At 54.0% G+C, this 21,532-nt stretch overlaps 1 protein-coding gene across 10 annotated transcripts in view; it reads left to right on the top strand.

The window, feature by feature from the left end:
• The window catches only part of PDE8A (phosphodiesterase 8A), a 39,091-nt gene extending 23,723 nt beyond the window's left edge, over nt 1-15,368 (top strand). Inside the window, exons 2-22 of one of the 10 annotated variants that reach the window (XM_016188932.2) lie at nt 1,769-1,825; nt 2,261-2,451; nt 4,753-4,809; nt 5,680-5,734; nt 7,061-7,149; nt 8,015-8,093; nt 8,561-8,683; nt 8,895-8,983; nt 9,757-9,808; nt 9,881-9,929; nt 10,254-10,331; nt 10,775-10,845; nt 10,920-11,084; nt 11,172-11,220; nt 11,288-11,408; nt 11,484-11,682; nt 11,841-12,058; nt 12,138-12,273; nt 12,356-12,523; nt 14,382-14,511; nt 14,594-15,368. In XM_016188932.2, coding sequence (XP_016044418.2) covers nt 1,769-1,825; nt 2,261-2,451; nt 4,753-4,809; nt 5,680-5,734; nt 7,061-7,149; nt 8,015-8,093; nt 8,561-8,683; nt 8,895-8,983; nt 9,757-9,808; nt 9,881-9,929; nt 10,254-10,331; nt 10,775-10,845; nt 10,920-11,084; nt 11,172-11,220; nt 11,288-11,408; nt 11,484-11,682; nt 11,841-12,058; nt 12,138-12,273; nt 12,356-12,523; nt 14,382-14,511; nt 14,594-14,709 — 2,292 coding nt within the window. In that variant the 3' untranslated portion in view covers nt 14,710-15,368. Of the gene's footprint in view, nt 1-1,768; nt 1,826-2,260; nt 2,452-4,411; nt 4,524-4,692; nt 4,810-5,679; nt 5,735-7,060; nt 7,150-8,014; nt 8,094-8,560; nt 8,684-8,894; nt 8,984-9,756; nt 9,809-9,880; nt 9,930-10,253; nt 10,332-10,774; nt 10,846-10,919; nt 11,085-11,171; nt 11,221-11,287; nt 11,409-11,483; nt 11,683-11,840; nt 12,059-12,137; nt 12,274-12,355; nt 12,524-14,381; nt 14,512-14,593 lie in introns of those variants that run through there. The other 9 variants (XM_060179465.1, XM_016188971.2, XM_060179468.1 and 6 more) reach the window with 9 other exon arrangements.
• The last annotated feature ends 6,164 nt before the right edge of the window (nt 15,369-21,532 follow it).

The raw sequence follows: 21,532 nt of genomic DNA, 5'->3' as shown, positions 1-21,532 counted from the left end.
GTGCCTGTACTAGAATCTACTGCTTCTGGTGGCTGCTGTTCTTGTTATTGCTGGTGGGTAGGACAGATAGAAATTGAGAGAGAAAGGGAAGAGAGAGAGGGAGAGGGGAAGATAGACACCTGCAGACCTGCTTCACTGCATGAAGTAACCCCCTACAGGTGGAGAGCCAGGGGTTAGAACCGGGATTCTTGTGTGGGTCCTTGCACTTCGCACTATGTTTGCTTAACCCGCTGCGCTACCACCTGGCTCCCAGGGGGGTTCTTTCTCTTTCTTTCTTTCTCTCTCTCTTTCTTCTTTTTTTTTCATTTTCTTTCTTTATTGGGGGATTAATGTTTTACAGTCAACAGTCAATACAATAGTTTGTACATGCCTAACATTTCTCAGTTTTCCACATAACAATACAACCCCTACTAGGTCCTCTGTCATCATTTTGGACCTGTATGCTCCCCCCACCCACCCACCCCAGAGTCTTTTATTTTGGTGAGATACGCCAATTCCAGTTCAGGTTCTATTTGTGTTTTCTCTTCTGATCTTGTTTTTCAACTTCTGTTTGAGAGTAAGATCATCCCATATTCATCCTTCTATTTCTGACTTATTTCACTAACGTGATTTCTTCACGCTTCATCCAAGATGGGCTGATCACCATTTTTAACAGCTGAGTAGTATTCCATTGTGTATCTAGACCACAACTTGCTCAGCCACTCATCTGTTGTTGGACACCTGGGTTGCTTCCAGGTTTTGGCTATTACAAATTGTGCTGCTAAGAACATATGTGTACACAGATCTTTTTGGATGGGTGTGTTGGGTTCCTTAGGATCTATCCCCAGGAGAGGAGTTGTAGGGTCACAGGGCAGGTCCATTTCTAGCCTTCTGAGAGCTCTTCAGACTGTTCTCCACAGGGGTTGGACCAATTTACATTCCCACCAGCAGTGCAGGAGGGTTCCTTTGATGGGGGGGGTGCTTTCTAAAGAGCCTGTCAGAACATATTGCCAGCGTCCCCCCCACCCCCAGCTGTCTAGGCTCATGATGAACCCAGACTGGGCACTGTGCTCCAGGCTGGGGAAAGGAAGTCATTCTTGTCTGGTGGGGAGGGTGTGGGTGGCTGCCCAGGGTGCAGGGGCAGCAGCAGAGGCAGAGTCTGAACAGATGAGGGCTGGAGGACGCTTAACATCTGGGTTCCCACACCTGTTTCCAGCACTGCAGGAGCAGATGTGTTGGGAGGCCCAGTCATTTTATGGGTGCTGGACTCACTTCTGTGTGTGCTTTGGACTGCCATGGAATTTGGGGGTCACTGCAGTGGTGTAGGGGTCTATAGCCTGTGGTCGCCCCTGTGTTCTGTGGCAGTGTGCCTTCTATGGGGAGAGATCCTGGGGACTCTGCTGGTTGTATACTTGGTGACTGAGGAAGAGGAAGTAAGGGAGGTCACAGAGAGGCTTGCATTGAATGTGCCTTCCATGGAGTCAGGAAGCAGTTTCTGGAAAGCTCTGTCCCCCGTCCCCCCTTTCCCCATTGCCCCCCAGGACACTCATCAGAGAAGTCCTCCAGGGACCAGTGTCCACTTGGCCTGACCTTCAGAGCCCCACCTGGCTGCTGTCAGCTTTGTCACACAGGGAAGCTGGGGGGGGGGGGGGGCAACGCTCCGGGAGGCATTAGGCTACTCTGTCACGGCTGCCTGCGAGAGACGTGGCCCCATCCTCAGCAGAGGCCAGACGCTGGCTCCTGGAGCTAAAGACTCTCTCTGAAGCCAGCCTCTGCATTCCCTCCACAGGTGTCAGAGAGGGATGTGCAGTTTGGCCCCATGAAATTCCACCTAGATCAGCTCCAGGTAACTGTGGGCCCCTCAGAGATGGCGGGACAGAGAGGGGAGGCTGCTCGGCTGAAGCTCCCCCATGTTGGGGGTGGGGGGGATGAGCTTCACATGGCCCCAAGCCAGGAACCATGGTGCCAGAAGCCTTCCCAGTGCCCAGATCTCTGGTTCTTTGTTTAAAAGAGAGAGGGGAGATGGGGGCATCCTCCCATCCAGGGTGCTGGGCTCAGTCCCAGGGTCCTATGCATGAAGAACATGTGCTCTACCAGCTGAACTGTCCCCTGGCTTCCACCCTGTCTGTATCATAAGAAAAACAAGACTGATCAGAGAGAAACAAGTGTCAGCGTTCTGCCTGTGTGGCTGAGCTAGGACTCTGCCGTGGCCCTGGGCTGCAGACACTGTGCTCCCCGTGGGCTGCGTGGTGAGCGGCCGCTCTCCTCTCCTCCGTCTCAGGTCTTGTTAGTGTTCCCTCGAAAAGACAGCCAGTGCACCAGCTTCTCCAGGGCATGTGAGAAGGCAGGGTTCGGTTGCACCGTGGCCAAGGAGACCAAGGCCGTGCTGGACTGCTTTCTGAACAATCACCCCGACATCGTCATCATCGACCACAGGAACCCCCAGCAGCTGGATGCAGTGGCGCTATGCAGGTGAGCCACCTGTGTCTGCCAGCTCGGGGCCAAGGTGACACCCTGTCTCTGCACCTCAGAGCAGCAGGCCACGCTTCTCCTGGCCTGTTTCGGCCAACAGAGTCTGCAAGGCTGGCACATGTGATCTCTCAGCACCCAGAAAATGAGAGAGACGGAAGTGGGCAGCCAGGGCAGACGCCACAGCACTGCCCCCACTGCTTCCCACCCCCCACCCCCAGAAAATGAGAGAGATGGAAGTGGGCAGCCAGGGCAGACACCACAGCACTGCCCCCACTGCTTCCCACCCCCCCACCCCCAGAAAATGAGAGAGATGGAAGTGGGCAGCCAGGGCAGACACCACAGCACTGCCCCCACTGCTTCCCACCCCCCCACCCCCAGAAAATGAGAGAGATGGAAGTGGGCAGCCAGGGCAGACGCCACAGCACTGCCCCCACTGCTTCCCACCCCCCACCCCCAGAAAATGAGAGAGATGGAAGTGGGCAGGCAGGGCAGACACCACAGCACTGCCCCCACTGCTTCCCACCCCCCCACCCCCAGAAAATGAGAGAGATGGAAGTGGGCAGGCAGGGCAGACGCCACAGCACTGCCCCCACTGCTTCCCACCCCCCCACCCCCAGAAAATGAGAGAGATGGAAGTGGGCAGCCAGGGCAGACGCCACAGCACTGCCCCCACTGCTTCCCACCCCCCCACCCCCAGAAAATGAGAGAGATGGAAGTGGGCAGGCAGGGCAGACACCACAGCACTGCCCCCACTCCTCCCCTCCTCCACCCCCCCACCCCCCACCCGCCACAGGTGCTCCCTTGGGGTAGTCAGGTACTTGAACAAAGGTCCTTGCACAGGGTTAAGTGTGCACTCTACTGGGTGAGCCTCCACTCAGCCTCCCAATGTTCTGAACGTCATGGAGAATCTGAAAGCGTCCCGGGTGACGGGCCCCTTGTGCATGTGACATGCACCCAGTCCTCATAGAGAAGTCTGATCTTTGCAGCTGATGGAACAAGGCTAAGCCATGCATTCTAGAGAGCCACATTGGGGGAGCACTTCATAATTTTCACCTTATGCAAAAATCCCATAAAATACTGACTTAGGAGCTAGGAACAATTTTTTTTGTTTGTTTTTTGTTCTCGGGGTTATCACTGGGGGTTGGTGCCTACATTATGAATCCACTGCTCCTGGAGGCCTTTTTTTTTTTTTCTTTTGTTGTCCTTGTCTATCGTTGTTGTTGTTGGATAGGACAGAGAAAAATCGAGAGAGGAGGGGGAGAGAAAGACACCTGTAGATCTGCTTCACGGCTTGCGAAGCGACCGCCCCTCTGCAGGTGGGCAGACTGTCTGACTGGCCCTTTGCTTTCTGAGGAATCCAGAGCAGTGAGCCCAGGGCCTGTGCATGCGCAGTGCTGTGGAGTGTCCTTCCTGACCCGGCCCAGCTGCAGTCTAGACTCCTAGGGGCTGGTGAGGCCCCTGCACCACTCCCCAGAGCCCCAGGCCCTACCACCATGAAGCATGTGCTCTCACGCTGACCTCTGCCTGGCGTCAGGAGTGGCTGTGCTCCCTCCTTCCTGGGGAGGTGGGGGGTCACTGGAGAGGCTGTGATCTCAGGCCCAGCATGCAGACGTCTGCTGGGCTGGCCTCAGCCACCCCCATCATCCTGCCACGTCCCAGGAGGCCCCTGCTTCCGCTCTGGTGCTACTGCCCACTGTCCAGAGGGGCGTCCCTTCAGTGCCCCCCACCTCACATGCTCACTCTTACCCTCTGCTCTTGGGAAGACAGCAGGGACCCCCTGCCCCATTTACCTGTGTTTTTCTGACTCTTGAGAATATCTTGCATTCCCTAGTTTGTTTGACTTTACCAGCTGAGCTGCCTCCTCATCTAACCTTTATTCACATCATATTTGACTGTTTGGGTGGAGCTGAGGGCTTGGATGATTCTACACTCCCGGGACCAGGTTTTCCTTTCTACTTAGAAACAGAGAGGGAGAGACAGTACAGCACTGCTCCACCACCCACAAGGCTTGCCCTGGTGCTGTCACATTCCCATGCGGCACTGGGGCTCAAATGGGGCTTCACACATATCTGGTGAGCTACCTCCCAGTCCCTCAAGACTGGGGCACCGTTCCACCACCCGTGGGGCTCCCACTGTCTGCTGCCAGGACCCAGGGACCCAGGCTGGGGGAGTGGAGCCTGTCCCCACGGGGAGGATGGGACACAGTGCGAGGACTCTCATGCTCCTCCGCCCTTCTCCCAGGATGGAGGCAACTGCACTTGGAGAGTCGCCTTCCATTGTCTGAGCATCTGTCTGTTCCAGGTCCATCAGGGCTTCAGAGCCCTCGGGACACACGGTGGTGGTGGCTGTTGTGTGCAGGTGAGACTTTTCTGGGGTGCCTCTGCCTCTGGCCTTTTCTTCCTTCTGATTTCTCCCCTTGAGGAGTGTCTGCTCCCATCTAGGCTTTGTACTTTGGGTTTGTTTTATATTGACATTTTTTAAAAAAGATGTTATTTATTTTTCATGAGAGACCAGAGCATAAGGTGGTGCTGGGGATTGAACCTGTGGTCTCCCTGACCTGGCGTGCCCTGCACATTAGGAAGAGCAGGGAGTTCCTGTGTGTCTGCAGGGCACCTCCCACCCCCGGGGGCAGAGGGGAGGCAGTGGCTGCACAACTTCCAGCCTGTAGGTCTTCACAAACTGGAGGAAGTGTGTCTGTCTGTACTGTTTTTCCTGGGGGGTGATGTGGCGGCGCACCCGGCTGAGCTCACACATCAGTCTGCCAGGACCAGGTCTAAGCTCCTGGTCCCGCCTGCATCAAAGCGGGGCTACAAGTATCTGTCTCATCTTCCTCTCAACAACTTTGTCCTATAAAATAGGAAATCATGGCCGTGGTGGCTTCATATACCCCCCATGATAACCGTTGTGGCAATAAAAAATATTTTCAATGTCTTCCTAAACTTTAATGAGTGTGAGCGACATGAGAACACTACTCAGCTCTGGCTGATGATGGGGGCGGCGGGGGGGGGGGGGGAGTGTTGAGCCTGAGACTTTGGAACCTCAGGGCTGAGAATCTCTGCAGAACCATTACGCTGTCTCCCCCAAGATGGACTTTGTAAATAAACTGGAGCTACAAGAGAGTTGGGAGGGTCAGAGTCCAGCTGTGGTGGCGGGCGGTGGGGCAGTGGGTCTGACCCCACAAGTGGAGCCATGTGAGGACTGCCCGCTTACTGCCCCTGCCCCCCGCAGGACCGAGAGAGAAGAGGTGTCGGTCTTGCCCCTCATTGCCAGCGGCTTCAACAGGGTGAGGAAATCCCCTCCCACAGCCCACTGCTCAGGGCCCACCTCCTCATTCTTCACTAGAGAGTGCTGCGTGCTGTGGGCTCCCACTGGCTGCATGGAGGGCTTGACAGACAGACACTCTGCCCACTGAGCTGACTACAGATGAGATGTTAGCAATAGCTCATATTTTTAAAGGTCTTTATTTACTTTTGGGAGAGGGCAGCAGAGTGTCCCTCAGGCTCAGGCAGGGCTGGCGAGAAATAGTTGAGGGCCTAATGCTCAGTCCACCTCACCTCCGGGCTGGTACAACAGCTCGTATTTAAGCCCTGGAAATGGGAGGCTGTGTGCCCGCGGCAGAGGTGAGACTTCAGCAGCCCCGGGAGCGGGTGGCTGGTTTCCAGTCTAGGAGACTCTGTGCGTCCGCTGGCAGCTCGGCAGGGAGGGGCAGCCTCCCCATGCCTGAGAGGAAGCGTGTGCGCCGAGTCCCACACAGTCCGGGATGGGCCACTTCCCCCGGAAGACGCGGCTCTCGAAGGTCTCAGTACCATCCTGTGATGAGTGACGCCTCCCAGGGTGGCAGGCGCCGGGCCGGCCAACTTGGCCCCACGCGGCTTCCTGTGAGGCACCTGCTTACCTGATGAGCGCCGTCAGTCTCATGTCCTCCCTTGTTAGTGGCTTTTAATTTTTTTTACTTACTCTATTATTCTCTTTTCTAAACAATTTCTGTATTACCTTTATTTATTTATTTTAATTTCTTTATTGGGGGATTAATGTTTTACAGTCCACAGTCAATACAATAGTTTGTACGTGCATAACATTTCTCAGGTTTCCACATAACAATACAACCCCACTAGGTCCTCTGCCATCCTTTTTGGACCTGTTTTTTAATCTTTTTAATTTTTTAAACTTGCCTTTTTTTCTTAAGATTTTATTTATTAATGAGAAAGACAGGAGGGAGAGAGAGAGAGAGAGAGGGAGAGGGAGAGGAGAGAGAGAACCAGACATCCCTCTGATACATGTGCTGCCAGGGATTGAACTCAAGACCTCATGCTTGAGAGTCCAATGCTTTATCCACTACGCCACCTCCCGGACCACAACTTGCCTTTTTCTGAGAGATGCAGACCTGCTTCACCACTCACATCTGCAGTCAGTCACCTTTTAAAGCTTCGGATAGATACAGGGAGAGAATGAGACATCACAACTGGTGAGGCTGGCCCTGAACCCAGTTTTCAAAAGCGAACTTGGGGCCCATGAATTCTCACCTCCCACCTCCAGTTCTTTGTGGGTTTTCCAGCTGGGATCTGTCAGGAGAGCAACAGCCTGCTGACCCCTGATCCCTCCTGCGCAGAGGTATGTGGAGAACCCCAGCCTCATGGCCTGCTACAACGAGCTGCTCCAGCTGGAGTTTGGGGAGGTGCGCTCCCAGCTGAAACTCAGGTAGGTGGGGCTAGAGCCCCTGGGCCTGCCTGTGCCACGTTGTGCTTCCTTTCCCACAGCTCCTGGGCAGCCATGCACACTGGCCAGGCGCATCTCTTCAGTGAGATGAGTGGAAGCCTGGAGCCACCAGGGTCTCCTGAGTCTGTGGTGACAGTGTGTCCCCCCCAACCCAGCAACCCTGGGCTCTTGAGTGTGTCTTTTCTGCCACACCACTTTTGGCACTCCCGCTCTCAACCCTTACATCCTCACCTTTGTCTTTGCTACAAGAAGAGGGAGAGAGCGCAGTTCAGCTCCAGCATAGGGGTACGGGGCCGTCAGGCTGAGCAGGTGTGGCAGGGAGAAGCGTCCACCAGCAGTGGGGGCTCTAGGCTGTGTGTGCCCACAGCTGAGGCCTAGCCTCACTCAGGCACAGCAGTCACAGATAGTCACTTTTCTATTTCACTTGACAGGTCAGAAAGAAACTGGGCGGAGTGGGGGGCCTCAGACCCAGGTCCCCATGCACAGTATTGTGTGTGCTTAGCCAGGTGCACCACGTTCCTGGGCCCCCAGAGCCTTTAAGTTTGTGCTGCCTGTCATTTTTGTTTAATGAAAGACACCAGAGTCCTGCTCAGTGCTAGGGATTGAACCTAGGACCTCAGAGCTGTTTACATCACCACTATACTGTCTCCCTTGCCCTTACTAGTGTCTTTTTTTACCTTTTGAGAGACAGAAACTATAGACCTGCTTCACCACTTGTGAAGAATCCCCCCAACCGGTGGAGAACAGGGGCTCCCACCTGGGTCCTTGCGCGCGGTGATGGGTATACTCAACTGGGTGCACCACCAGTGCCCCAGAGTTTACCAGGCTTCCTTCCCTGCCCACACAGGGCTTGTAATTCCATCTTCACCGCACTGGAGAGCAGCCAGGAGGCCATTGAGATCTCAAGTGAAGACCACATCACCCAGGTCTGCTGCCTGCCTCCCCCATGTCAGGGCTGAGTCCTCCAGTCCACTGCTGTCACTTCTTGGTGACCATGGAGAGGCCTATTTTTCCTTAGAGGATAATCGCCACCAATGCCTACTTATTTGTTGTACCTAAATATATAATATGCACATACTTGTTTGCCGCAGGGCTATCTCTGGGGCTCTGCCTACAATGACCCCACCATTCTAGGCAGCAGCCTTTTTCAAGGTCAGATGAGATTGGGTGTGTTCAGGGTGGTATGGCGGTAGACTGCCGCCTTTTTTATAGAGTTGAGAGAGAGACCCCTGCAGCACTGCCCTGTTACTTATGAAGTAGGTGGCGACCAGGGGGTTTGAACCATGGTCCCCAGGCATGGTAAGACTCGTGCCCAGTAGCCCAAGTAAAGATGTGAATACCAGTCCCTGGGCTGGAAGCCCTGGCCCATTGCGCATCTTGGCTATCCCCGCAGTACGCAAACCCGGCCTTCGAGAATGTCATGGGCTACCAGACGGGGGAGCTGCTGGGTGCGGCCAGCCTCGAGAAGAAGGTGGACCTGCTGGCCGCCATCCAGCCCTGCACCAAGCTCAGCAAAGTAAGGGGCTCGCTGGGGAACAAGCCCAGGCCCCCCTCTTCAGAGAGACCACAACTGGCTCCACCTCCCATGCAGCTCCCATGTGGTGTTGGGGCTTGAAGCCATGCTCTACCCACTCAGCCACCTCCTTGCCCTCCCTGAGTTACCACCCACCCCAGCCGGGGGGGTGGGGGGGCCGCCCCACAGTAAGGGGCTCCCGTTCTGTGCACAGGAGTGGCAAGGGGTCTACTACTCCAAGAATAAGAATGGAGACAGCGTGCAGCAGAATGTGAAGATCATCCCTGTCCTGGGGCAGGGCGGGTGAGTGCAGAGGCAGCAGGTGGACGGTTTAAGGCCGCCATTATGCACAGTGAGCTCTGGGAGGTTCTCAGGGGAGCTGCCCCCCTCTGACGTTTCTTGTGCTAAGTCACGTGTTGTCAGAAAAGTCATGACGCATTTTTTGCAAAGAAAAGTAAATACATCATGACTTTCCCAACAACCCAGTGAACAGACCGCTTGTGGAACAGGAGGGAAAGCAACAGGGTCAGTGAGCAGAGGGCAGCTTCTGAGATGGGGCTGAGTCTATCCCGGGCTCACACGCACAGAAGGTGGGAAGCAGGCCCCGTGCCTGGCAGCGTGCGCTGCCCCTTACTGCCTCCAGAGAGACAGGTTTCTGCAGGTGCTTGACATGGTGACTGTTCTGTGGGTGCACCACTGCCTAGCACTTCTTTCTTGCCAGCAGGGATATCACTCGGACTCTGCACACAAATCCACTGTTCCTGGCAGTTATTTTCCCCCGCCCCCACCCTGCACTTTTTTTCTTTGATAGAAGAGAGGGGAGGGAGAGAGACACCTGCAGCCCTGCAGGTGGGGTGCCGGGTCCTTGAGCAGAGCAGCCTGTGCTCGACCAGGTGTGCTGCCTCCCCCGGTTCTTCTGGGATCCGATGTACTTAAAGCTCCTGGTTTGTCCTTTCTCTCTGGGGGGGGGGGGAGACAGCATGGCAGCAGCTTCCTTCTGGCTGGTGTCTGCGTCTCTCAAAGAGACCAAATGGCTGTGAGAGCCAGGAGAGACTGATCCTTTCTCCTCTGTGCAGGAAGATAAGGCACTACGTGTCCATCGTCAGACTCTGCAACAGCATCAGCAAGGTAGGTGAGCCACCCAGCCTCACCCTGCCCACCCTGCCTGGCGCAGACTGACACCCTGCACTTCCTCCTCAGACAGACAAGATGGCCGAGTATGTGCAGGCTGACGGCCGAGGCCGCAGAGGTACGGCAGGATGGGAGGGGTGTGAGATCCTGCCCTTGCCCAGGAGGTCCCTTACCCCTGGGCCCCCTTGTTTTCACTGAGGCTAGAGGGAGACAGCACAAACCAGAACTTCCCCTGCCATGCGGAGTACTAGGGCACAGTTCAGGGCCCCTCCTGTGAGGGTGGGGACACAGCGGACAGACTGTTTCCCCAGCAGCCCCATTAGGTCCACGGTGGTGGTCTTTCTTGCTAAGACCACCCAGCCACACACCCCAGTTTCTATAGCTGGGAGGGCTGAGTGTCACCCCAGCTTTGACACACGAGGTCAGTGCCATGTCCCCACAGAGTCCGCGGCGGGCAGGCACAGGGACCGCAGGAAAAGCTCGGTAGACCTGAAGGTGCCCTGCTCACGCTCCAGTGAAGGTAGGCCCTTGGGAGAGCCCTTCACAGGAGGCCATTGGGGTGGGAGATCACCAAGCAGGGCGGTGCTGGGACTTGGTGCCTACACCGCTCCTGTTGACCTTTTTATCATTCTCTTTTTACGGGAGACACACACAGCTGCAGTCTGTTCCCCTCACCAAGAAGGTGGGGAACATGGGGCTCGAACCCCAGTCTTCATACAGGGCAGTGTGCACACCGTATGACGTGCAAGGCCCAGGGTCTGTGGTGTGTCCACCCCCCACTTTAAGACTGGAGAGGGGAGTTGGGGGGCAGAGCCAGGGTAGACAGCAGCCCTCCTTGGGCCTGGAGCCCAGGTGTGTGTGAGCTGCTTGATGGGGGACAAAAGAAGCAAAGCTTCCCAAGATAGTAGCAGCTGGAGGGGTGGGGCAGACAGGCTGTCAGCCCTGAGTCCACCCTTCCCGCAGTTAGCACCCAGCGGCGGCACTCGTCCCTGGCGAGGATCCACTCCATGACCATCGAGGCACCCATCACCAAGGTGAGCCTGGGGTGGGTGGGGGTGACAGGGACTCTCGGCACCACAGCCAGCCTGACCCCCTGCCCCCCCCCCAGGTGATCAACCTCATCATTGCGGCCCAGGAGAGCAGCCCGGCATGGGTGACCGAGGCCCTGGACCAAGTACTCGAGACCCTGCGTGCAGCCGAGCTCTACTCGCCACAGTTTGAAGCCAAGGACGACGACCCCCATGCCAGCGACCTCGTGGGGGGGCTGGTGTCGGTGTGTGGGGGGCTCTAGCTCTCCCTCCCAGGGACCCTCAGTATCAGGGAGGACTGCCTGTGACTTCTGCGCCCCCACCCTTTGCAGGACGGTTTACGGAGATTATCCGGCAACGAGTATGTCCTGGCAGCAAAGAGTAAGTGCTCCCCATGCCTCCCCAAAGCCAGTGAGCACCGCACCCTCTGACACCCCTCCCCTCACAGACTTCCACCAGGGCACCACCTCCTCCCTGCACGATGTCCCCCCGAAGGCTGCAGAGGCCATGGAGAATGAGGACTGTTGGGACTTCAACATCTTTGAGCTGGAGGCTGCCACCACCAAGCGGTGAGTGCCCCTCCCTCCCCAGCTGCTGGGGCATCGTGGGGGCCCAGGACGCACCCCTCACCCCGCCTCCCACAGGCCTCTGGTCTTCCTGGGGCTCAAGATCTTTGCCCGATTCGGCATCTGTGAGTTCCTGGGCTGCTCCGAGCCCACGTTGCGAGCCTGGCTGGAGACCATCGAGGCTCACTACCACCAGTCCAACCCCTACCACAATTCCACACACGCTGCCGACGTGCTGCACGCCACCGCCTACTTCCTGGGCAAGGAGCGCATCAAGGTGAGCCCAGGGACTGGCCCACCCTCCAGCACACATGGAGTGAGACACCCACACACCGAAGCTCCTGCCTGGGACTCTCCTTTGGGTCCAGAGCAGCGTCAGGAGCTGCCAGGCAGCACAGCCGGCTTGCCAGCACCCTGACCCTCCTCCCATCTCAGCAAACTCTAGACCCCTCGGATGAGGCAGCCGCCCTCATTGCGGCTGTCGTGCACGACGTGGACCACCCCGGCAGGACCAACTCCTTCCTGTGCAACGCCGACAGCCCGCTGGCCCTGCTCTACAACGACACGGCTGTGCTCGAGAGCCACCACGCCGCGCTGGCCTTCCAGCTGACCGTGGGTGACATGCGCTGCAACATCTTCAGGAACATGCAGAGGTGGGCACCTCCCGAGAACGCGGGCCCCGCCGGCCGGGGGACCTCGGCCGTGACCTGCCGCCCACCCGCCTCCCCGCAGGAGTGAGTACCGGACGCTGCGCCAGAGCATCATCGACATGGTCCTGGCCACTGAGATGACCAAGCACTTTGAGCACGTCAACAAGTTCGTCAACAGCATCACCAAGCCCCTGGCTGCCCTGGAGGAGGACAGCGAGGTGGGGTCCCCGTTGCACGGTCAGCTGGGGAGCCAGGTCTGGGGTGCCCCTCGTGACCGCTTTTGAACCCGCTGGCCCCCAGGACACCGAGGGAGGTCAGGAGGCCGTCACCACCATGCTGCGGGCGCCTGAGAACCGGATGCTTATCAAGCGGATGCTCATTAAGTGCGCGGACGTGGCCAACCCCTGCCGGCCGCGGGAACAGTGCGTGGAGTGGGCCGCCCGAATCTCCGAGGAGTACTTCTCCCAGGTCTGCGGCCCTGGGCCCCTCCTCTCCCCCACTAGTAAGGACCATGCTGGAAGCAGGGATCCCCTCTCTGCAGGAGTGGAGTCTCTACAGTGCTTTAGGAGAGAACCTGCAGCCCAGAAGGCTGCGGCCAGGCCAGTAGGATAAAACGCAATCTCAGAAAAAGCCAAAGGATACTCTTGGGACCGAGAGGAAAGGAAAGTATGCGCAAACACAGATTTCCAGGAATAAGAGACACTCAGCCAGAGAGGTTGTGCATGCAGTGGCTTAGAGCACTGGACTTGCAGGCATGAGGTCACCAGTTTGCCCCCACAATGCCTGTGTCAGAGGTGCTCTGGCTGTTCCTCCTATTTCATCAATAAATACTTGTATGGAGGGGGTAGAGAGAGACACCTGCAACCCTGCTTCACCACTCATGAAGCTTCCCCCCTGCAGGTGGGGGGACCAGGGGCTTGAACCCGGGGCCTTGCACACTATAGTGTGTGTGCTTTACCAGATGCGCCACCACCTGGCCCCAGTAAATAGTTCTTTTAACTTTTCTCTAAATGTCAGGAAGCCCAGGGCCTGCATTTCAGGTGAAAAGGGAGGTGGATTGTGTGTTGTCATCACTACGGTGGCGGCGGCTTTACTCAAAAGCTGTTAGGGCCAGTGAAACTCTAAAAGATATGCATCTTGATCAGTTTTGCAGGTGGAACACTGTGTCTGCAGTCGTGAGGTCTGAGGTCTAACCCCTAGCACCACATATGCCCAAGTTATGCTCTCACTCTTAAATAAGTCTTTTTAAAAAATAATATTCTCAAAAAAAGGGGAAGCGGAGCCCCCATAAATGCTTAGGAAGAGGACACACTTCTAGTGAAAATAGAAAAACCTGTGCAATGTATCAAGCTGTTTACAGGGGCTTTCTATAATACTAATTCTCAGGAAAACAAGCTCTAAAATCAACAACTTAGTTTTTATATTGAAAAACTAGAAAAAGGTCCAGGTGGTAGGACCTGGGTTCAAGCCCCTGGTTCCCACCTGCAGGAGTCGTGAGTTCCTACTGCAGGCACCAAGCCCTAGTGATGACTGGTGACAGAAAAAGAGGGAAAACAAAACCAGAAAAGGTTTGGCCCGGGAGGTCCTGGCTCCCGTCCTTGCCCCTGCATGTCCCGGTTCTCCTGTTAATCAGCAAAAGTGTTCTATCAGCACTAAGGGCTTTTCCCAGGGAACAAGGTTAATGCTGGGAAAATCACTGTGATTCACTAGAGGAGAAAGCTTTTGGCAAAAGTCAAATGATGATGATTCATCATCTTTCACCCCCCTACCCCCCAACTAGAATAGCAAGGAATCTACTCCACAAGCAGACAGACCCACGGACACCTGGGGCTGGGTGGATGAGCTCCGCACTGCTGGGTGCCGGGGACTGAACCGGGCCTCTGGTCGAGGATCCACAGAGAGAACACTGGGGTGGGGAGGCACTCGGCGCCCCCAGGTGTGTGCACAGGTTGCGTCTGAGTCTGACTCCAAGTCAAGTCAGTGCGGCTTCCTGGGAGACAAGCTCCCGGCAGGAAGTGGAGTCTGGGTAGCTGGGATGTCCCTGGAGAAGCCCTGCAGTCCTGTGCGTTGGAAGGCAGGAAGCTACTGAAAAGCAGACAAACAGAGCCAGGTGGCAGCACTCCAGGCAGAGCACAAGGATCTGGCTTTGAGCCCCCACCCGCAGCGGGGATGCTTCACAAAAGGTGAAGCAGGTTTCTCTCCCTGTCTAAAAAATTAAAAAACAGACCTGCTGCCTAGATGAGCTGCCTTTCCTGGGGGGTGTGTCTGGGGGCACCGGGTGCCTGTCCTCGCCATCCATCTGACCAGCCTCCTGCTCCACCCGCAGACAGACGAGGAGAAGCAGCAGGACCTGCCGGTGGTGATGCCCGTATTCGACAGGAACACCTGCAGCATCCCCAAGTCCCAGGTCTCCTTCATCGATTACTTCATCAGTGGCATGTTCGACGCCTGGGACGGTGAGCCCCCCCGGGGGGCGTGGGGGAGGGAGGCCCCCAAAGGCGCAGGCCAGGGGTCCTGGAGCAGTGGCCTCTCCCGCAGCTTTCGCCGACCTGCCCGAGGTGATGCTGCACCTGGACAACAACTTCAAGTACTGGAAGGGCCTGGACGAGCTGAGGCAGCGGGGGCTCCGGCCGCCCCCAGAGGTGGTGCTGTGACCCTGCTGACCGTGGCCTCCGGAAGGGGAGCGACACAGAGACCAGAGGCTGTGAAGCTGATCACTAATATTGATTATTCAGTGTTTTATTTATTTTTATTAGAAGTTCGATATTTTCTATGAATTTTTAAATGCTGCCAAGCCAAAGCCCATGACAGCTGCCATGACCAAATTTATGTGATTCCTGGCCTTCATATCTGTGCGGCTCAGCACACAGAATGTTTCCATAATGCAGATGTTAGATGCCATAAGTGACATTATCACTGCTCTGCAGAGATCCGTGTATACGCGATGGGTCTGTGCTGTCGGGGTTGGGTCTAGAACACTCAGGAGAAGGGCTGCCAGGCCCCCCTCGCCCCGTGGGGTCCCTCGCAGCCCGAGGGAAAAGGACTCTCAGCCTGCACTTTCCCTAGATTTTTACAAATGAATTCGCAGACATCTGCCTTGTTTTATACTGAGTCTCTGGGAGGTGTCCTGAGCAGAAGCAGGCTGCTTGTTTTATACTGAGTCTCTGGGAGGTGTCCTGAGCAGAAGTGGGCTGCTTCGTGAGCTGCCTCTGGACCTTGGGATGTAGAAAGGAGCCAGGATGCTCAGGGCTTTCTGTTTCCAGTGGAATTGTTTTTTCCAGATAAAAATGAAATTAAATTCTGTTTCTAAGAAGCTGTATGTTGTCTTTAAGTTTTACAAGAATAAGGTTTTTTTTCTCCTCCCTCAAAACAAAGATGGCTTTATTTTCCAGAAAATGTAACATGGATGACTTCCCCAAGGTCACAATGGGTAGGACAAGGCGCAGAGATGAGGTGCCGGAGGGGACACTGCACCCCAGACTGGGAGTAGCCTGGGCCCTCAGAGACTTGTGAGAGAAACAGAGACTGGAAGGTTCGACCCTGTCACCACCACAAGCCAGAGCTGAACAGTGGGACTTGGGAAAGACAAGGCTAAGTACGAATATGAACTCCACAGTAGACGCAGAGTTCTAATGAGAAATGTACGAAGCTTTTAGACACTAGAAAGGAGAAAATACTCTAAAATTACAACAAAAATGGTGCAGCATTAACAAAATCATCTACAGAAGTTTAAAGTCCTGTGTAACAAAAAATATATGCAGGGCAGGGCTACTCTCCCGGTCAGCTTATATCTCAGCTGTGTCAGAGGAAAACTTCCTTCTACCTTCCTCATCTGACTTAGGACGTAATGTAGGGAAACTAAAGATTCCCACAGCCACAGACTTAGAGATGACGTGTCAGTGTCCAGCGCAGAGAGAGCCCACAGGGCAACAGTCAAAACCAGGCTCATCACATTCTTGCTGCCTGAACAACCCCTGCTCCTGGTGGCCACCCTCCCCCATGTTTTTGTCTTTGATAGAGGACAGTAGACACCTGCAGCAGCGCTCCATCCCTCATCAAGCCTCTGCAGGGGGAGCCCAGGTGCTCACACAGTGACTAGTAGGTGAGCCACCCAGCCTCTCAAAAGCCATCTTCTGGTCTTCAGAACTTTAACATTAGATGATCTGACACTGCCACCTGCAGGGGGGTCAATTCACAAGTGGCGAAGCAGGACTCCAGGTGTCTCTCCTCCACCCCTCTCAGTTTCGCTCTGTTCGATCCAATGAATGGCCTCCAGGAGCAGTGGATTCATAGTGCTGGCACTAAGCCCCAGCAATAACCCTGGAGGCAAGAAAAAAAAAATCTGACACCTTGAGAAAACCTATGTCAGCACGGGGAGGGGAGCTCCCTGAAGGGGTCAGCTCTGTGAAGATGGGGCACAGCCCTCTGCCACAGGCACGCAGGGGTTCAAACTCCGGACCTCCGGCTGAAGAAGCCGAGCCCCTAACAGGCACCACGTAGCAGCCAGAACAGAGATGCTGAGGCCAGCATCCCAGTCAGGTGGGTCCTTGTGCAAGGTCTGAGGCACCACCCAACTCCCCTGGTCTTGGCCGTGGGGATGCTGGCCTTCACTCAGCGTCCCCGACACCCAGCCCTCCCCAGATCTGCCTTGAGGAAGTTACGTAAGAGAAGCTAGAACACAGCTCCACCACACGCAGTGCTGGGGTTCCAGCTGGAAACGCAGGCCTGTAAGGCCTGTACTCCACTAGCTGAGCTACTTCTCAGACACTCATCTCAGTTCTTTTGCTTTTACCAGAGCCCTGCTCAGCTGTGGCTAATGGTGGTGCTGGGGATTGAACCTGGGAGCCTGGAGAGTCTTCTGCGGAACCTTCCAGGTGTCTCTCCAGCCCCGTCTCAATTCTTGTCCCCCCACTGCTCCTAACAGCCATTTCCCCTCCTTTTATTTGATAGGGTAAACAGAGATTGAGAGGGGAAGGAGAGAGACAGATACCTTCATTTCTTTTGATGCTTTTCCCCTGCAGGTGAGGACCAGGGACTTGAACCCAAGTTCTAGCTCTCTGTAATGTGTGTGCTCCACCAGGTAGGTGCACCACCACCCGGGCCTGCACCTCAGTTCTGAGCTCATTCATTTCATCTGCAAAGACCAGCACATTCTGAGGGCCCAGGAGAGAGATTTGGGGTGGAAGTGCTCACCAGCCCATGCAGAGCAGAGTGAGCAGGGGCTGCACCGTGAGTCACACAGTGAGCATTCGGCCTGCACGCCTGGTTTCTCCTTCCTTCTCTCCTGACTCCATGTGTGTGTGAAGCTGGGGGCTCACACATGTCCAAGTGAAATTTCCCTGGGTTGCTTTTCCTAGTATTTTATTTTGGAGAGAGAGAAATCGAGAGAGGGAGACGAGCAGCTCTGCTTCACCTCTCAATGCTTTCCCCCTGCAGGTGGACACCAGGGGCTTGAGCCTGGCTCCTTGTGCACTATCATTTGTGCACTCAGCCAGGTGTGTCACTGTCCAGCCTCCTGGGTTGCTATTCCTTTCAGATAGAGGGGCGGTCACAGGAAGAGACACAGCACTAGATAGAGCTTTCCCATGCCGTGTCATCTACATGTGGTGCCCATATCATACGGTATGTGTGCCCTACCCTACACATTTTCTTTCTAATGGAAAAAAACATCCAAAGCTGACATAGAAGAGTACAGATGCTTATTAATGTTGGCAGTGTGCTTTCTTATTTTTTCTTTGCCACCAGGGGTATTGCTGGGGTTCTGTGCCTGCATGACTCCACTGTTCCCAGTGGCCATTACTTTGGGTGGAGGGTGGGAGATACTGACAGAGAAAGAGCCAGAGAAGGAGAGACACCTGAAGGCCTGCTTCACCACTTGGTAAGCTCCCTACCTGGGCTGGGGATGTGGCATAGCGGTTCTACAAACAGACTCTCCTGCCTGAGGCTCCGAGGTCCCGGGTTTGATCCCCAGCACGACCATCATCAGCCAGAGCTGAGCAAAGCTCTAACAAAAACATGCATACCCCTTCCCTCCTGCAGGTGGGGACTATGGGCAGGTTCAATCCCCAGCACCACCATCAGCCAGAGCTGAGCAGGGCTCTGGTATTGGTCTCTGTTCTTCTTTCTCTGATTAAGTTTTTTTTTCCTCCACCGTTATCGATAGGGCTTAGTTCCTGCACCATGAAACCACTGCTGGAGGCTATTCCTCCCCCCCTTTTTTTGTTGCCCTAGTTTTTTTTTGTGTGTGTGTGTGTGGTTATAATGTTGTTGTTGTTATTGATGTCATTGTTGGATAGGACAGAGGAGAAGACAGAGGGGGAGAGAAAGATAGACACCTGAAGACCTGCTTCACCACTTTTAAAGAGACTACCCTGCAGGTGGGGAGCGAGGGGCTTGAACCAGGATCCTTATGCCAGTCCTTGCGCTTTGCACCACATGCGCTTAACCCCCTAATTAAGATATTTTTTAAAAAATGCATTGAGCCACTAAAATAGCTCATTTGGATAGTGCGGGGCCAAAGTTCAAGTCCAGCCCACTTCACTGAGAGAAGCTTTTGTGCTGTGGTTTCTTTCCCTCTATTGCTGTATGTCTGTCGGTCTGCAAGTCAACCTGGTGCAGTGACAGCCCAGACAGATAGGGAGATAAATCTAGATCATCAGAGGAAGTCAAAGAAATAGAAGTCTGTCTTTTTATTTTTGTTATTATTATTTTTTTTTTTTTACACATATGCAATGAGGGAAATTGGGAATATAGAATCAAGGAGAGCCCACCTACTGTAGTGGGACACAGCACAGCAAGGACAACCCAGCAACGCCTGACACAAAGACCATTATCCAAACAACTACCCCAAATTGGGTAGCACCAGTCTTCTCAAGACAGAAGAGGACTTCTCCCAACTAGGGACACCTCAGTAACACCACCTTAAAACGAAGTCTGACTCCCCACACGGAGAGACGCCAAATACACCCAACCAAGGAGATACAGGCCCTCACACGAGGAACAAGGATCTCAAAAGTAGCACAGGCTGGTGGGTGAGATGGAAACACAACTGGAAGACCAGGGTCCAAAACAGGAGGAAAGAAAAAAAATCAGGACCCCCAGAATGGAATGCTCTTCAGGAGACAAGAACCAAGAAAGTGGGAGCTAGTGGCCCACAAATCAGGGAAAAGACCACCAAACTAGAAGATGAAAAACCCCAAAGTGGGAGGTAAGAATCCCTAAAACAGAAACCCCAAACCAGAAGATAAAACTCCTAAAATGGAGAAAGAAAGTCCAAACTGGGGGGTAAGGAGCCCTGGACATGAGACAGAAATCTCAAGCAGTGAGCCAAGAACTCTAAAAACAGGACCAAGAAATAAGGACCCCAAAATGGGAGTAGCCACCTATACAAGAATACAGCACCTTCAAAAGGAGGAGATAAGAATGCCCAAACTGGGAACTGACAGTCATCAAACCAGGAATCAGTGCCCCCCTCACCCCAAACCAGGATAAACTGACCACACAAGTCAGGAGATAAGAACCTCCAAATTTGTAGGAAGACTCCTAAACAAGGGAGCCTGGCCTAACGCAGCGGGTTAAACACACGTGGGGCAGAGCACAAGGACCGGCATAAGGATCCCATTTCGAGCCCCTGGCTCCCCACTTGCAGGGGAGTCGCTTCACAGGCGGTGAAGCAGGTCTGCAGGTGTCCATGCTTCTCTCCCCCTCTCTGTCTTCCCTTCCTCTCTCCATTTCTCTCTGTCCTATCCAACAATGACAAAGGCAATAACAACAAGGGCAACAAAAGGGAAAAAATGGCCTCCAAGAGCAGTGGATTCATAGTGCAGGACCGAGCCCCAGCAATAACCCTGGAGGCAAAAAAGAAAAGAAAGAAATCTCTTTTTCTCCCCACTCCTTTTTTTTTTTTTAATTTTTATTGCCACCAGGGTTATCATAGGGGCTCAGTGCCAACACTATGAATCCATTGCTCTTGGCCATTTTTTTCTTTTCCATTCTTCTCTAGGACACTGAGAAATTGAAAGGAGAGTAGGAGATAGGGAGAGAGAGACACCTGCAGATTTGCTTCACCACTCATGTGACTTCCCTCCTGCAGGTGGGGAACAGAACAGTGAGCAGGAGCAAGAGGCGAGAGCTCTAAGCAGGTTCCTATCCGTTCTGGCGGGGAGCCGAACTGGGCTCTGGGACAGACCAAGCAGGAGCGAGAGGCGAGCGCACTGAGCAGGTTCCTAGCGGCCCGCCTTCCCTCCCTGCACAGACTCTGGGCCTCTTGAGAAAAACACCCACCTGCCGAACTCATAATGCCCCGGAACTTTTTCAGCTAAATACATAGATAATTTGCATATCAATTTGGAGATGAAGAATACTTAAGACTTTTACTTTAAATCTTTAGCTGCCTTAGCAAATGAATTTTTACCTTTATGTTACCACATAAGAACCGTGTTGGAAACTTTTTTTTTTAAATCACTTAAGCAATTTTAAGTAAAATGTTAAACTTTGTTTGTTAGGATCTTTGCTTATCACAAAGCTATCACACCCTTAGGGAAGCTATGAACAAGGATGGGTACACAACTTAATGGATCTTTCACTTTGATTTGGATAGGTAACTTAAAAGGCTAACATAAACCTTATTGAACTCAGCAAGCATGCTGAGCAGGTGCCTCGAGGAAAACATTCGCGCCCCGGGGGGAACCGACCCCACGTCCCTCGTCCCTCGAGGGAAAAGCACTCGGTGCCTGCACTATGAATCCATTGCTCCGGTGGCCTTTTCCTTTTCCGTTTCTTTTTCTTTTTTTCTTTTTTGGATAGGACAGAGAAATTGAGAGACAAGGAGAAGACAGAGAGGGAGAGAGAAAGACACCTGCAGACCTGCTTCACCACTTGTTAAGCGACTCCCCTGCAGATGGGGAGCCGGGGGCTCGAACAGGGTACGGAATGTTGTTGTCACTTCATTCAGTCAAGTTGGCCTTAGCAGAAGTCAACATATTTATACCTCTTGTGCCCCACCAGGTTTGTCCAGAGTAAGGACTTAGGTGTTAAAGGCTTTTTTTTTTTTTTAACGGTATTTCTATTTATTTATTTTTATTTTATTAGTGGATAGAGACAGAGAGAATTTTTTTCCCTTTATTGGGGGATTAATGGTTTACATTCGACAGTAAATACAATAGTTAATACATGCATAACATTTCTCAGTTTTCCACATAACAATACAACCCCCACTAGGTCCTCTGAGGGGGAGATAGAGAGAGTGACAAACCTTCTTGCCTCTTGGTTGAAATGTGCACATGCTTCCTTTTTTCTCTTTGACCCCTCCCCATACACTTAGCCATTCTGTTCTGTTACTCCACACTTAGAAATCACGCACAAGTTCAGAACTTCAGGGACAAGTGAGTCCCTCTGCTCTGTGTACTCCTTCAGTGTCTGGTCTCTGCCGGGCCCAGAGGAGGAGGCAGGCCTGCGATCAGTGCAGTGAGCTGCGAG

This window comes from Erinaceus europaeus, chromosome 20 (genome assembly GCF_950295315.1).
Source record: "Erinaceus europaeus chromosome 20, mEriEur2.1, whole genome shotgun sequence".
NCBI classification, from domain to species: Eukaryota; Metazoa; Chordata; class Mammalia; order Eulipotyphla; family Erinaceidae; genus Erinaceus; species Erinaceus europaeus.
Note: the sequence above shows the minus strand (reverse complement) of the source record. Positions and strands in the feature narration are given on the sequence as shown.